At 36.1% G+C, this 13,823-nt stretch overlaps 2 protein-coding genes across 2 annotated transcripts in view; both read left to right on the forward strand.

Moving 5' to 3' along the window:
• The window catches only part of LOC134841533 (heterogeneous nuclear ribonucleoprotein A1-like), a 354,645-nt gene extending 345,609 nt beyond the window's left edge, over window positions 1–9,036 (forward strand). Inside the window, exons 7-8 of the mRNA XM_063857562.1 lie at window positions 4,125–4,319; window positions 8,057–9,036. Of these exons, the coding sequence (XP_063713632.1) occupies window positions 4,125–4,319; window positions 8,057–8,343 (482 nt within the window). The 3' untranslated portion in view covers window positions 8,344–9,036. The remainder of the gene's footprint in view (window positions 1–4,124; window positions 4,320–8,056) is intronic.
• An 80-nt stretch (window positions 9,037–9,116) lies between these two features.
• Window positions 9,117–10,483, forward strand: LOC134842385 (peptidyl-prolyl cis-trans isomerase FKBP4-like). The gene is made up of 2 exons (XM_063858694.1): window positions 9,117–9,728; window positions 9,828–10,483. Exons 1-2 carry the CDS (start codon window positions 9,119–9,121, stop codon window positions 10,037–10,039), a joined length of 822 nt encoding a protein of 273 aa, XP_063714764.1. The 5' UTR covers window positions 9,117–9,118; the 3' UTR covers window positions 10,040–10,483.
• The last annotated feature ends 3,340 nt before the right edge of the window (window positions 10,484–13,823 follow it).

The raw sequence follows: 13,823 nt of genomic DNA on the forward strand, positions 1-13,823 counted from the left end.
GTTAATTCGTTCATGTAAAGTAAAAACAGAAGAGGCGCTAAAACACTGCCTTGAGGCACTCCACTTCGAATTGGCAGAGAGGGTGAAATAACGCTGCGAATACGCACACATTGAATCTTTCCAGAATTAAGATGGCACAAGTTGAAAAAACTCGTCGTTAAATGAAAAAGATTCAAGTTTTTGTTGTAAAATAGCGTTCAACGCAGTCGAAAGTTTTCTGAAAATCAAAATAAATACCAGCAGAAGGAGTATTTGAATCTCGATACATGTATAACTGGTCAACAGAGGCAAGAAGTTGAGTTACAGTGGATCGGGTCGTCATGAAGCCGTGCTGCTGGATTGTAAGTTGATTATGGACTTCCGAGTAAATGAAGCTGAAAATTATCCGCTCCGAAACTAAAGAATTTTTCGGAAGAATATTTATAGGGCGATGATTCTAAGGAACATAGGTATAGGAGTGATATAGGAACATTTTCACTCAACGGGCCAAACGCGAGTTGAGAGTACAAAAGTTGTAGATAATCAGCGATGATGTATGGCAGCAAGAAAAATGAAAGAGGGAATATCGGCAAATTATGTATTAGCGGAATCATCGAGCTTTGAAAGAAGACAGTCAGTCATAGAAGTTGCAATAGGAACATCAGAAAGTTTTATTAGCTTTTTTGTTGTAGTATTAGTAATCCGAATTTGGGATGATGGTGGATATGCTGAATATACTGAACACGAATGGGCTCGGACTGAAGTCGTTAATCTTGGGTCTCTAAGGTGCTGAAAACTCTTATTTTTGGGAATTTTGACTCAAAATTAACATGGATTCGCGAGAAGCAAAAGAACTATTACACAAATTTTTGAATATCTTTGTTACATTTTTAAGCCTTTTCAGAATATGGAATTAACAAATTGTTTAAGAAAATCCGTTGCAGGTATGTTCTGATGGAATGCCAGGTAACAGATATCTTTTGAGCATACGTGCATTTTAAATGGCCGTTCCATTTGAATTTGAAACCAAATTGTTCTTCTTTTTTTTTGCTGTGTCGCAACTGGTGCGAAGCTCCGTTTCGCCTCTGTGTCGATAACTATGGATCACTTGTGTTCTTAATTTTATCTCGACAAAGTATGTCACGAGAAATTGGTCGATACAATGGCCGCAAAATGCATACTTAACGACTTTTGCAGCTTCTCATAAGCTACCTTGTAAACAGGAAGTACGAAGGTGATTTGTTTTCTAATGAGCTATCTATTTATAGTAGATTTGCCCTGTAGAATCAAGTCACACAGTTTTGTTCAGACAGATTACTTTAAATTTATTAAAAGTAGTCCCGTAAAGCTGCTTATTGATGCGAACAGGATCACAAGTTGGTGGAAATCGAACTTGATAAAAGTCAATCTGAATGTAAAATGATCAATTCTAATGTAATCAAATTCAAAGGAGAGTGCCCGGTTACAATGTGTAACAGTAAAATAGACAATTGTGTTGTACAAAAAGATTAAGCAGTCATGGTTGCATAAAATCACACCTGGAGTGAGCAAGCTCCAATAAAAGTGAAGAAAGCTTCTAAGCCTTCTACAGTATCAAACGCAATATTACCAATTTCACAACATGGCAATTACAGAAGTTATATTGTTTCTATCAAATGCTTTTATAGCGCATAAGTAGTCTATAAAAGTGTTGTCTGTTGAGTTACCACTTGGTGAAGGTTCTTTTTCAATACTAATTCAACTTCGAAATTGTGTTTCTTAGTTTTTTCAAGTTGAACCGCCTTGGAGACACATGTAAAAAAAAATCGATATCTTTTCAGTTTTTTGCGAATCAGTGGCTTTGGTCTTTTTTTTTAGCTAGCTGCCGTTTTTTTGTTGCACCCCAAATAGTGTGTCGATAACCATCTGTGTCGATAACCATGATTCACTTGTGTGCAAAGGCAAAGTATGTCTCGAGAAGTTAGTTGATAATTTGCCCGCAAAATGCATCAATCGTTGACTTCTGCAGCTTCTCATATGCTACCTTGAAAGCAGTCAACAGGAAAAATCAAGTTGGTTTGTTATCTACTGAACTATGTTAAAAGCGGGACGCCGAAGGTTAATTGTTAGGATCTTTACTCTGCATCATTTTTTTGTCGATTTACACGGTAGAACCATATCACACAGTTATGCTCATGCAGATGCTATAAAATTGTTGCAAATAATCCCGTAAAGCTGCATATTTATGTGAACAAGATTACAAGTTGGTGGAAATCGAATTTGATAAAAAATCAATCTGAATAATCAAATTCAAAGGAGAGTGCCCGGTCACAATGAGTAACAGTAAAATAGACAATTGTGATGTCGAAAAAGGTTAAGGAGCAATGGTTGCTGAAAATCTCACTTGAAGTGAGCAAGCTCAAAAAAGAGTGAAGAAAGCTTTGATGGCCTTTTACAGGATAAATCGCAATATTGACACTTGGACAACTTAGCAATCACAGAAGGTATATTGTTCCTATCATTTTGTACGCCTCGATCTTATGGAAAAGCACCCAAAATGATCTTAGGGTTATCGAGAGTCTTCAACGGAATTCCAACGTATAGATCTCGAATACAAGCACAATTGAACACAAAGAACGACTCCGGGTCTTTAAGTTTGATCATAGTACCACAAACTACATTTGCTACTTACTTCAATATACTTAGCTGCAAATCGGTATGCATTCCTTTGGCAGAAATATGAAACGTTAACAAACAATGAAAACATCAAAAAGATGCGGTAGACTACGATGTTTGAAAGAAGAAATAGCTTCCGACTGAAGAAACAGGAAACTGTTCCTGGTCACGAGCAACATTCCTCAACACAAGTGACGCCGAAGATTTTTCAGTAGTTTCCAGTAGATATTCCCCGACCCCTAAAAGTGCTTTTCTTATGAAATTTCCACTTTGATTTAACGCCCTCCAAACATTACTTGAATTGAAAGAAGATAATTGTTAAACTTCAAATTCAAAGTACTTTTTTGTTAAGCGCAGAATCGTTTTGATAGTTTTTCGAGATAACGAAAGAAAACTCTAAAAAAGGTATCAGTATCAATTGTTGACCTTTTTATGCCAGCGAGCAGCTAGTGTTTTAGTACGAACCTTCTTTTTTTGAACGTAACTCGCAAATAAAGGTGTTCATTAAAAGTGTTCACTTCTGTGTGCCTTTTTGCCATAATCACGATCTGTAGCATTGGAAATTTCATTGCATCTGTTCTCGGCTTTACTTCTGGCTTGTGTTTGTGATGGACTAAGTGTCCGTGGCTGAGTGATTAGTGCGCGAGACTCATAATTTGTAGGTCGCATTTGGTCGTAGCTTCGCCTCTGTGTTAATGATATAGAATTAAAGTTGGATAGACAAGAATTGGCTCTCCAATAGTTGCTCTCCAAGATGCTATCAAGGTATGCTCATTTTTTAAAAGTCATCAACGTGGTGAATCCTCTATAGGTCTTGGTGATTTTTTTTGTTTTTTTTTTAGGATAGTCTCAAAATTTGTTTAAAATTTGATTTTTGCGGTTTGACTTTTGATTTCGTTTAAAGTTCACTTCATTTCTTTTGTCAAAAGCAAGGCAAACTCCACCATCGAATCGCAAAATTGAAAAGACCGCCAAACGTGATCGACGCCTAGTTTCGAAAGTGGACTTTTCTAATCAGATTTCACTGCGGAATAAAAAGTTTACCTGTTGATCCACTTTTTGTCAATTGCTTTAATTTCATCAAAAAAGTGACAATATAAGTTTTTCTTGAAACTCAAACAGCTTTAAGGCCATATAGGTATTCTTTTAAGTCCTAAAATTGAAGTTTCAAAAAAACAAGTCAATTTTTTATCTGTTTCCTTGCGTTCATGATTTTTTTACAACTTTATGGCAATGTTTTTCTTCGTATCATTACGAGGTTTTTTTGCTTGTGATATATGTGGCTGAAATGTCTTAATGTGACTGACAGCATGTCTCAATGATTGATTAAAGTTTTTAAATCTTTACCTTCTTTTCAAGTTTTTGGCCAGATTTTGATCTTAGTTCGTTTGGAAAAAGTTTTGTATAGACGGGACTGCAAGCTATGTAAGAATATGACACATGACACCTCGAATTAACTTTTTCAAATAATCAAACTGATCTTGTTTCAGAGGAGAGAGCTAACCGGCCCAGATTGAACTTGTTGCCCCGTTCTGTTGGTGCTACTAGTGAATCGGGGGGAGCTGCCGCCGGAAATGAGTTCGTTTTGACAGAGCGCAATGTCTCGATTTTCGGCAAGTCAATAACCCGAAGTGCCAATACATCGCTGGACAACTCACCAGCTACAACAATGGCCGACCCAGCAAGTAAGCAATTAGAAGCGCTCAAACATGTCCTTGATATTTTTTGTCCAAATAGAAGCAAAATATAATTAAGAGTCGATGATTGTAGTGAAGTCTTTTATATAGGTCGTGATGATTTTTTTCAAGAATTCTTAAAATTTGTTCACGTTCAATTTTGATTTTTTTGCGGTTTGACTTTTGATTTCTTGTCAAGTGCAGTTATTTTCTTCTCTAAAAGGAAGACAAACTCCACTATTGAACAACAAAAGTGAAAATACTACATAAAACTTGATTGTCTTGATTGCGGATCTTGCCTGCAAATATGACTGCTCAATTCTTTGTAGTTTCCGAGATATGACGTTTTTTGGGATTTTTTTTTTCGGGAAACTTAAACTCGGGAGGTTTAAAAAATTCACAAAGTTTTGAATTCCTAACCCTATAGTAGGGTGCTCTGTGACTCTCAGTGGTTGCAAATTTGGCCTCCAAAGTTCTCCAGAGGCCCATTAAGTTTTCGAGTTGACGCTTTTAAAATGGGAATTAAAAAAATCAAAATTATCAACCCTGTAATCTGGTGCAGTCAGAGTACACTAAAAGTTTGTAGATGTTGTTTTCAATATATGCGGTTTTCCATGAGTTGTCGAAAAATTTCGAAGCACCGGAGGTTGGTTAAACGCTAGTCTAGACTAAAAGAGCTTTTAAATGGTATATGACTCGGTTAGTTCTAGAGATAATTAGTGGTACCTAATTTTTTGCGCCAAAAAACAGTAGAAATCGATTTTCAGTCTCAGTGATCGGAACAGGAAAAAATAAAGCACAGCCGAAGTCGAAGCTCTAAGCCACTTTCAGTAATCGGAAACAAATATAGCTAAATATAAAAAATATGTGTTCGCAATGGTTGATTCAATTTCTACCACAGTGACAGATTTTAAAGAGTCGATGAACGCAGTGAAGACTTTTGTATCAGTCGTGATGATTTTAATCAGGAAAAGTTTTGAGATTTCTTACGCTCAAAGTTGATTTTTCGCGGCTTATCTTTTTATTTTTAAGTTCATTTTAATTGTTTACACTAGCGAACTTTACTGAGCTTTAGTGTTATACTACGACTATTCTTTTTTTCCAAACTAAGTGGCAAATTTTGGTGCTACTTTGGGGCACCTTTACAGCTCTTTGATAGCCTGTGCTTTGACATTCGATTAGTAATAAGTTAACTCAGTTGATGGATTTCCCATTGTTCAACTGAACAAAAAAACTATTTGCTTCAAATATCAGTACAATCATAAAAACACTATCTCGCAATTTTTTTGAAATGCCTAATTTATTTACAGTTTGGTTTCATGCTTTTGAATGTATTACAGGAAAAGTTAGTGTGGATGCATTTAGGTTGTTATATTCCAACTTATTACTTGCAAAATTGATATTTGGTGCCACTTTTGGTGCATGGCAGTGGCAATTTGTTAGCATATGTAGCTGCTTTATTTTTGACTAGTGTTTGCCGGTTGTTAAGCGTTCGTGGCCGAGAGGGCAGGGCGTGAGACTCCAATTCTCGAAGTCGCCGGTTCGAAGCCCATACGCAGCAAAGTTTTTTTAAATTCGGGGCTTATGTCTATCTTTTCTTTTTCACTTTATAATGTAGGCTTTTTTCGGGTTAACAACTTGTTTAGCGGAATCACTTGTTATCTTGGTGCATAATTAGTTCAAATTTCTATTAATTCAATTTTCTTAGACCAGGACCTGTTTTTTTTCAAACGGGAAATTATCCGTTTCAAAATATTTTCGGCTTATCATTTGTCTGCCTATGTTTTGTCTGCTTATTTGTCACCTGCAGAATTTTTTGGGGTATGTAGTTTTCATTGTAATCTGCTTATTTGTCACCTGCAGAATTTTTTGGGGTATGTAGTTTTCATTGTAATTGCTTTGAGGTTTTCAATTGCTTCTGCAACTTTTATTTCTTGCCTTGACTTCCTATGGTTTCCTCTTTTTTTGCTGCGAAAATTGTTCGGCCGAGATGATTTCGGCTTACTTTGTATCGGCTTACTTACCTAATTTTGGGTTGTTTGAGTGAACCATAATTTAAATGTTTTAGCTCGAAAATTGTTTTTGAATTTCGATTAAACGCCGTCGAATATGCTTCTGGACGTGTTTTCCGCAATTAGAATATCATTACAGGTAACATTTTTAAGTTGTGGTTTCTTTGAAAGAACTCCGTATTCTTTGGACTTCGAGGCTCTTTTTTTTCTGTCCGCTAGCTTGCAGTGCTGTTTTTATGGTATGGCAAGTGATGCGAAGCTCCGCTTCGCCTCTGTGTCTCCAATTAGGTTAATTTTTATCTGAAAAGTGTCAATTATAACTCGCCTGTTGGCTATGTTTGCTAATACTTTGGTGTTAAGATTAGCAGTGGTTTATACATTGATCGAAGTTATTTAGTTTTGAAGAACAGACAGTACAATAATTATTAAGTGTCAATGAACGTAGTGAAGGCACTGTGATTTTTTAGATGGTATCTTCGTTTTTCGTTTTACGCTCAAATTTGTTATTCAAAATTTTATTATTGGCTTTTTTGAGTTCGAATCATTCCTTTAGCAAACTCCACTATCGAACAGCAAAAGTGAAAAGATAACAAAAAACTTGATCAACTTCTAGTTTCGAAAGAGGATTTTTGTTTACACATTTCTCAACATAGTAAAAAAATTATATATTGATCTAGCTTTCTTAAATAGGGTTAATTTTATCTAAAAAAGTGACAAATCTAATTTGCTCTTGAAATTAGAAGAGCGTTAAATGGTCATTTTTTTTGTTTCTGGCATTCATTGACACTGGACCAACTGTTGGCTATAATTTTGAACTTGAATTTTACTGCATTTTTCAAGCCCTAGTCTTAAGTTGATCAACTTGCAGTTTTGAAAGCACACTGATAATCTTTCTTTTTAAGAGTAATGAACCTAGTGAAGACTCTTATATAGGTCTTGGTGATTTTTTTGTTTTTTTTCCGGAAAATATCTTAAAATCCTCTAATAACTACAGATGTGCATTCATACATATTAATGCATTTATGAAAGCGCTTAGGTATATACATGCACTTTTTGAAGTTGAAATTCATTTGCTGAAAGTTACGTAAATAGCACTCTCCAAATACGAACGTGGAAATGGCGCAAAAAAACGTGAACAATATCTAGTTTCGAAAGTGGAATTTAATTTTTAGATTTCCAGCGGAATAAAAACTTTACTTATTGATCCATTTTTCTCAAGTTGGGTTAATGTTATCAAAAAAGCGTCAATTCTAAATTGTTCTAGAAACTTAAAGAGCTTAAAGGGCATCTATTTTTTTCTGTGCAATTCGAAAGTTGAAATTTTTTCAACAAAGTCAGTGTGTTTTTTTGTCTATTTGCGTTCATTACTCTTTTCCAACGGTCAGTTGGCTATGTTTTTTTTCGGAGCAAGGCAGAATGTTAAAAAAACCTGCGCGAGAGAAGTGAGCGAGCATATACTTTCAGCTTGGCAGACTACAGTAGGCGTATGGATTTCGAGCATATGGAAATATACGGATATAGCTGTTAAGCCCTTGGCTTATTTCAGGAGCTAATAATTGGCCCAGAGAAGCCCATTTAGGACAGTCGAGCTGAGGATAAAAAGGCAGAGTGTTCAACTCAAATGAAAACCAATCCTTTGTTTTTTTTGTTCAAATATGTGCAGTTTATCGTTTTATGAAAAGCGCAAGTTTTTTTTTGTAACTTTGTTTGAGTGTAAATGTTACATGTTTTTAGTCATCTCTGCTTCGCAAATGCAGTCTGCCAATTCGGCCGAAGATGTTGAGCATTCTCCGGTCTCGTCTGGTCACGCTAGTTCCTCCAACAGCCAGAAGTCACCAGCTGGAGTCCAGGGAGACCCCGGGCCACACTCGTTTTCCACGCCGTACGGAGATAAGCCGCCGGATATGAGTGAACACAGTGACTCGGGTTTCAGAAGCGAAGATGGAAACGGGGAAGGACAGAACCGCTTCACTCCCGACATGAAACAAGTTGAAGGCCGAGTGGAATCGCTACAAGTTTGAACGAAGAACACCAGTTTGTTCATCAATGCAGCTTGCCGTGGATTAGAATAAAATTCAATTTCCAATTTAATTCTCATTTATTATTTCGCAAATAAACTTGATTTAATTGGAGGCAGCATCTAAGCTAAGTAGGATTCCAAATACAAAACTGGTATTTAGAATTATCTCTTAATTTTAGTCATTGTCGAGTAAATTTTTGTTAACAAGCTTATCACCAACTGAGCTCACGTCTAACTCGATAGAGCGTGCCGAAATGAACTTGTAATAAATTTCCTTTGCTTGTTGGGCATCTAAATTTATGTCAATGTATATTTTCAGTATAGACAAAATTTTTCAGATTTGTTCAAACTTCACTTTACGAGTGAAAAACTAGAGGCAGTATTGCTGGATACATTATTGTGTTTTACTTTCAAAGTATATAGTCCATGCTTTGTTTTCAAAATTTCCTGATTTGGATTTGAAAATGTTGATAAACATTGAGTTGGAAAATGAAAACAAGGTGTCTGATCGTCGATTTACAAAAATATCTCTTTAAATAATTACATTCTTTTTCATCGTTCAATCCTAGAGAAAAATGCTTTGAGATTAAATCTTGTAGACCAGAGTTTGTGGTTGAACGAGCAATTTCATATATAAACTTATATTTTCTCAAAATTCCATAAATATGACGATAAAAATTAATCTCTTACTTCGTTTGCTTTTGAAGTGCAAGGAATGAAGATATTTACCAGTTATTATTGGGTCTCTTAATCAGCATTTCGATTTTCAGATTGAAATGGGAAATATTGATGAAAGCGATAATAGTAGTTTTGGGTTCTTGAGAGCCCATGACGATCTATTCCAGAAGCAGATTATAACATCTGGCTCTAAAGATTATTTGACTCCTGTTGAAGGCTCAACATGCGAATTTACTCTTGAAAACCTAATAGATGAGAACAACTGTGCTTTCCCTAGCTCCCCTCTGCAAGTTGGCTTTCACAACTCTTTTCCTTCTTACTTGTTGAGTAGAGCACTTCAAACAATGACTCTGAATGAAAAGTCACGCTTTTCAGCACAATATGGCAGAGAATGGATTTCATTTGAAGTTTGGTTGCTGAGTTTTGAAGAGAAACCGGAGGTGTACACTTGGACAAAAGAACATAAACTAGATATGTGCCATTCGCTGAAGAAGCTCGGTGGCGATTTGTTCAAGAAAAATGATTACCTGTGGTCGTTTCACAACTATCAGAGATCTTTGGTGTTTCTCAGTTTCACCAAAGACAGTGACGATGAGATGATGGACTTAAAAGCCCAGCTTATTTCCAATATTGCTTTATGTCAGAGTAACTTGAAGCCATCGTGCTCCGAAAAACCCATTGCGAATCTCACTTTGGTGCTTCAAATGGGTAAGTTAGACGAATATTAACATTCAAACATGTTTTGGCCTTTTTGATGGCTAGAAGATTTGACACATTTGAACCAACAATTTCAACTGTTGTTTTCAGAACCTAACAACGTCAAAGCACTTTTCAGACGTGCCAAACATTTCCTGTCCTTGAATGATTTTGAAAGAGCCGAAGAAGATATTGAGAAGGCGTATGCCCTGGACCCGGCCAATGCTAAAATTCTGGAGCAGAAGCAACTTCTGAAGAAGAAAATGCAGGAACATGATGGGTTCACAGCATCTGCCATGGCCAAGTTCTTCGGATCCAAATGAGGGCAATTCTCGCATCTTCTCAGCAAAGAATGCTATGGTCCAAATTTACACCGCTGAGTTGGAGGTAGACATGTCATCGATGATTGAAAAAGAATGTGTGACCACTCCAAGATTTGCTTCAAGGCAAATCGACAACATTGCTTAATGCGACACTATATTTCCCGGTACATATCAATTTTGTGTGAATATTTGAGGATTAAACCTGCCTGATATTTGTTTTATTCAGAATGATGTTGTAGATACGTTTGGTCTAAAAATTGCAAAGGTAAGTTATTACTGACATACGATAAATTTATATGCGCTTTTGTTGTGATGGGAACGACTAATAATGTTGGTCTTAACGAGATATACTTATGACTGCTGTATTAGTGTATGCGTTCTTAGCATTTGTTCTTGTGCTTTTGTGTTTCAGTCGGCATGGGTCGTACAACTTATAAATTTTATAGCTCAAATTTTTTCGATGACAGCGGTTTTTTTTTGGCTGAACGGTAGTCGACCAAATTCTGAAGCCTTAGTTGCATCTCGTAAATTTCCCAATGCTTTGTTGACGCTTTTTATCAACCTCATCTGATAGGAATATATGAATTTTTTGTAGGTGTAGTTGTATCGACTTTTTTGAGTAAATTTTTTTGCATCATTTAAGAAACAACTGAAAATTCACGTATCATTACGCTTGCGATAACCTGCAGTTTTCCAATCGGGTACGAGACTTTTCCTGAAAATAATTTTATTCCTAGGTTTTATCTCCTGGACTCACTCATCTACTTGATTTTCTGTTGCAGTCGACATTTTTTGAATGTCTTAGCATTTTAAGTATCCGTACTAATCAAATTTTCCTCTTTATGTTGGTGGCTCGATTTATTATTTTTTTTTAAAGATTTCAGATTTCTGCTCAATGGGTTTCGACTTATTTTATATAGACTTTGTGGCTTTATTGAGTTATCTGAGAACCGAAAAAAGTTTTTGTGCGCGTTTCTGTGTTCTGGGGGAAGGGAACCTAGAATTTTTCAATATAAGTTGAGAATTTTATTGAGTTTTTCGGCTTGAAGCGTTTCTGCTCAGGTTTTTTCGGGTTTGCTGACGATTGGTAATTATAACTTCAAATGCAATCAAACGTACTAGAGAATTGGCCTTAAGGTCACAACTGCTTGAGACGGGAAAAGCTTGTGATTTGAATTTGGCCGGGACCCGTTTTTTGCAAACTAGAGTTGTGCTTTTTCCGTTTGTTTATTTTGTCGGCTTAACTCCCCTAGCCGGACTTTTTCTTCAAGGTTCATCTCCCGTAGTCCGACAAAGCTCAATGGTTCATCCAAGTTGCTGTTACACCCATGCTTGAGACAACTAAGTCCAGAAGTTCGATTCCAGTCGAGACTTGTTTTGCGAAATGAAAATTTTCGGGTACGAGACTTTTCCTGTAAATAATTTTATTCCTAGGGCTTATCTCCTGGACTCACTCATCTATTTGATTTTCTGTTGCAGTCGACATTTTTTGAATGGCTTAGCATTTTAAGTATCCGGACTAATCAAATTTTCCTCTTTATGTTGGTGGCTCGATTTATTATTATTTTTTAAAGTTTTTAGATTTCTGCTCAATGGGTTTCGACTATTTTTATAGACTTTGTGGCTTTATTGAATTATCTGAGGACCTAACAAAGTTTTTGTGCGCGTTTCTGTGTTCTGGGGGGAAGGGAACCTAGAATTTTTCAAAATAAGTTGAGAATTTTTTTTAGTTTTTCGGCTTGAAGCGTTTCTGCTCAGGTTTTTTCGGGTTTGCTGCCGATTGGTAATTATAACTTCAAATGCAATCAAACGTACTAGAGAATTGGCCTTAAGGTCACAACTGCTTGAGACGGGAAAAGCTTGTGATTTGAATTTGGCCGGGACCCGTTTTTTTTGCAAACTAGAGTTCTGCTTTTTCCGTTTGTTTATTTTTGTCGGCTTAACTCCCCTAGCCGGACTTTTTCTTCAAGGTTCATCTCCCGTAGTCCGACAAAGCTCAGCGTTCATCCAAGTTGCTGTTACACCCATGCTTGAGACAACTAAGTCCAGAAGTTCGATTCCAGTCGAGACTTGTTTTGCGAAATGAAAATTTTCAGATAATTTAGATTGTCTGTCTGCCTAATTTTTGTCGGCTTGTTTTTGTGTAAGTTAATGCGTTACAGGTTTCAATGTGAAATGGCTGCCAGTGTTATTTACTTGGTTGTTTCGTTTTAAGAGTAATGAGTACTGGGAGTACTCTTTAAGGTGAGTACTCTTCTATAGGTCTTGGTGATATTTTTTCATGAAAAAGTCTTAAAAATGTTCACGCTCAGATTTGATGTTTCGCTGTTTAACTTTGATTTCTTTTTAAGTTCACTTTTTTTCTTTTGTTATAAGGAAGGCAAACTCCACTATCGAACAAAAAAATTGTCAAGGTCACGAAAACCTGATCGACTTCAAATTTTGAATGTTGCAATTTTCTCGTCGATTTTTCGAAGTCGTTCAAATTCATTCTGAAACTGGATTCTTTTTTTTACGCTTGCGATAAGCAAGCGTTATCAAATCGGAATGCAACACTTTTTTCGGGTTAACAGTTAGTAGTTGACAAAATCTGTTGAATCACTTGCCGTTGATATGCCGCTGAATCACTTGACAGCAGTTAATATGCTGTTGACATGCTAAATTTCATGAAAATTCAAAATTAATTTCAGGGTAGCTTCAGTTTTTTACATAATCAGTTTTTTTAGGCTCAACTTGTGTGTGCTCACAAATTGTCGGCTTTGTTTCCGCTTCGTACGTTTTGTTCAGTTGCCAATTTGAATTTCAAATGTCTTGATTGGCATGTTTGCGTAGAATTTCAGTTTGAAAGAAGCGTATGGGTTTTTTGATTTTCTTTTTTTTGAGACGCTTGGAAAATTTAACTACTTAGCAAAAATTTAGTTTTTTTTTCTGAAAAACCCTTCTACCGATTTTCAAAAAAAACAAAGGTTTTGGGCAAAGTCCAATTTTTTGAAATTACTCATTTCGTCCCGCATCTGTAAAGCAAATTCAAAAAAATATCAGATACGTACCTCCAGTTTTAGCTGAGCCCTAGAAGTCCTCCATCGAGACATGGGAAAATTGTGGTTCACGTAGTTTTTTTCAACATATTTCATGATTTTTTCTAAGATTGTATAGTATTGCAAATATTGCGAATTTCCGCGTCGCCTCTGTGTGTTCATAGGCTGATGTCCATCAGTTTGGAACGTGATGTTCTGCGACCTGCTTTATTTTTTGTATGTTCCTTATGTACTTGCTTTGAGAGGCAACATTTATTTGTCAACAACAATCTAGAATATGGTAAGCTAATTCTATAATCTAACAGAGCTAGATTGGAAGAATTTTGTAGCTTCAATTCGGGCTAGCTGAAAAATTTTTTGTTCTAAATCATGTTTTAATAGACCGTTAACTTTTTTTCGAGCGAAAAAGATGTTTGACTCTCGATGAAAAATGGTTGAACTACTGCAGGTTACTGGAAATAGATGATTAATTTTTGGGATCCAATTTCCCGCAAAGGGCTTATCATAGGAATGCTACTGGTACTCTTATACCACAAAGCACAAAACAGTTTAGCGAGAAAACAATGAAAGAAATCGAAATTGAAAGCGTTAATAATTCAGTTACTGTTTTGCGCGGCCGATTGCATGATACACTCATGGCAAACAATTCACTGTGATTTAAATTATCCGGATAAAAGAATAAAACTTGGAAATTTAAAACGAGTTTTTCTCAAATTGGGTTGACTTTAGACAAAAAATTATGAAGA

This window comes from Symsagittifera roscoffensis, chromosome 3 (assembly GCF_963678635.1).
Source record: "Symsagittifera roscoffensis chromosome 3, txSymRosc1.1, whole genome shotgun sequence".
Taxonomy (NCBI): Eukaryota; Metazoa; Xenacoelomorpha; order Acoela; family Convolutidae; genus Symsagittifera; species Symsagittifera roscoffensis.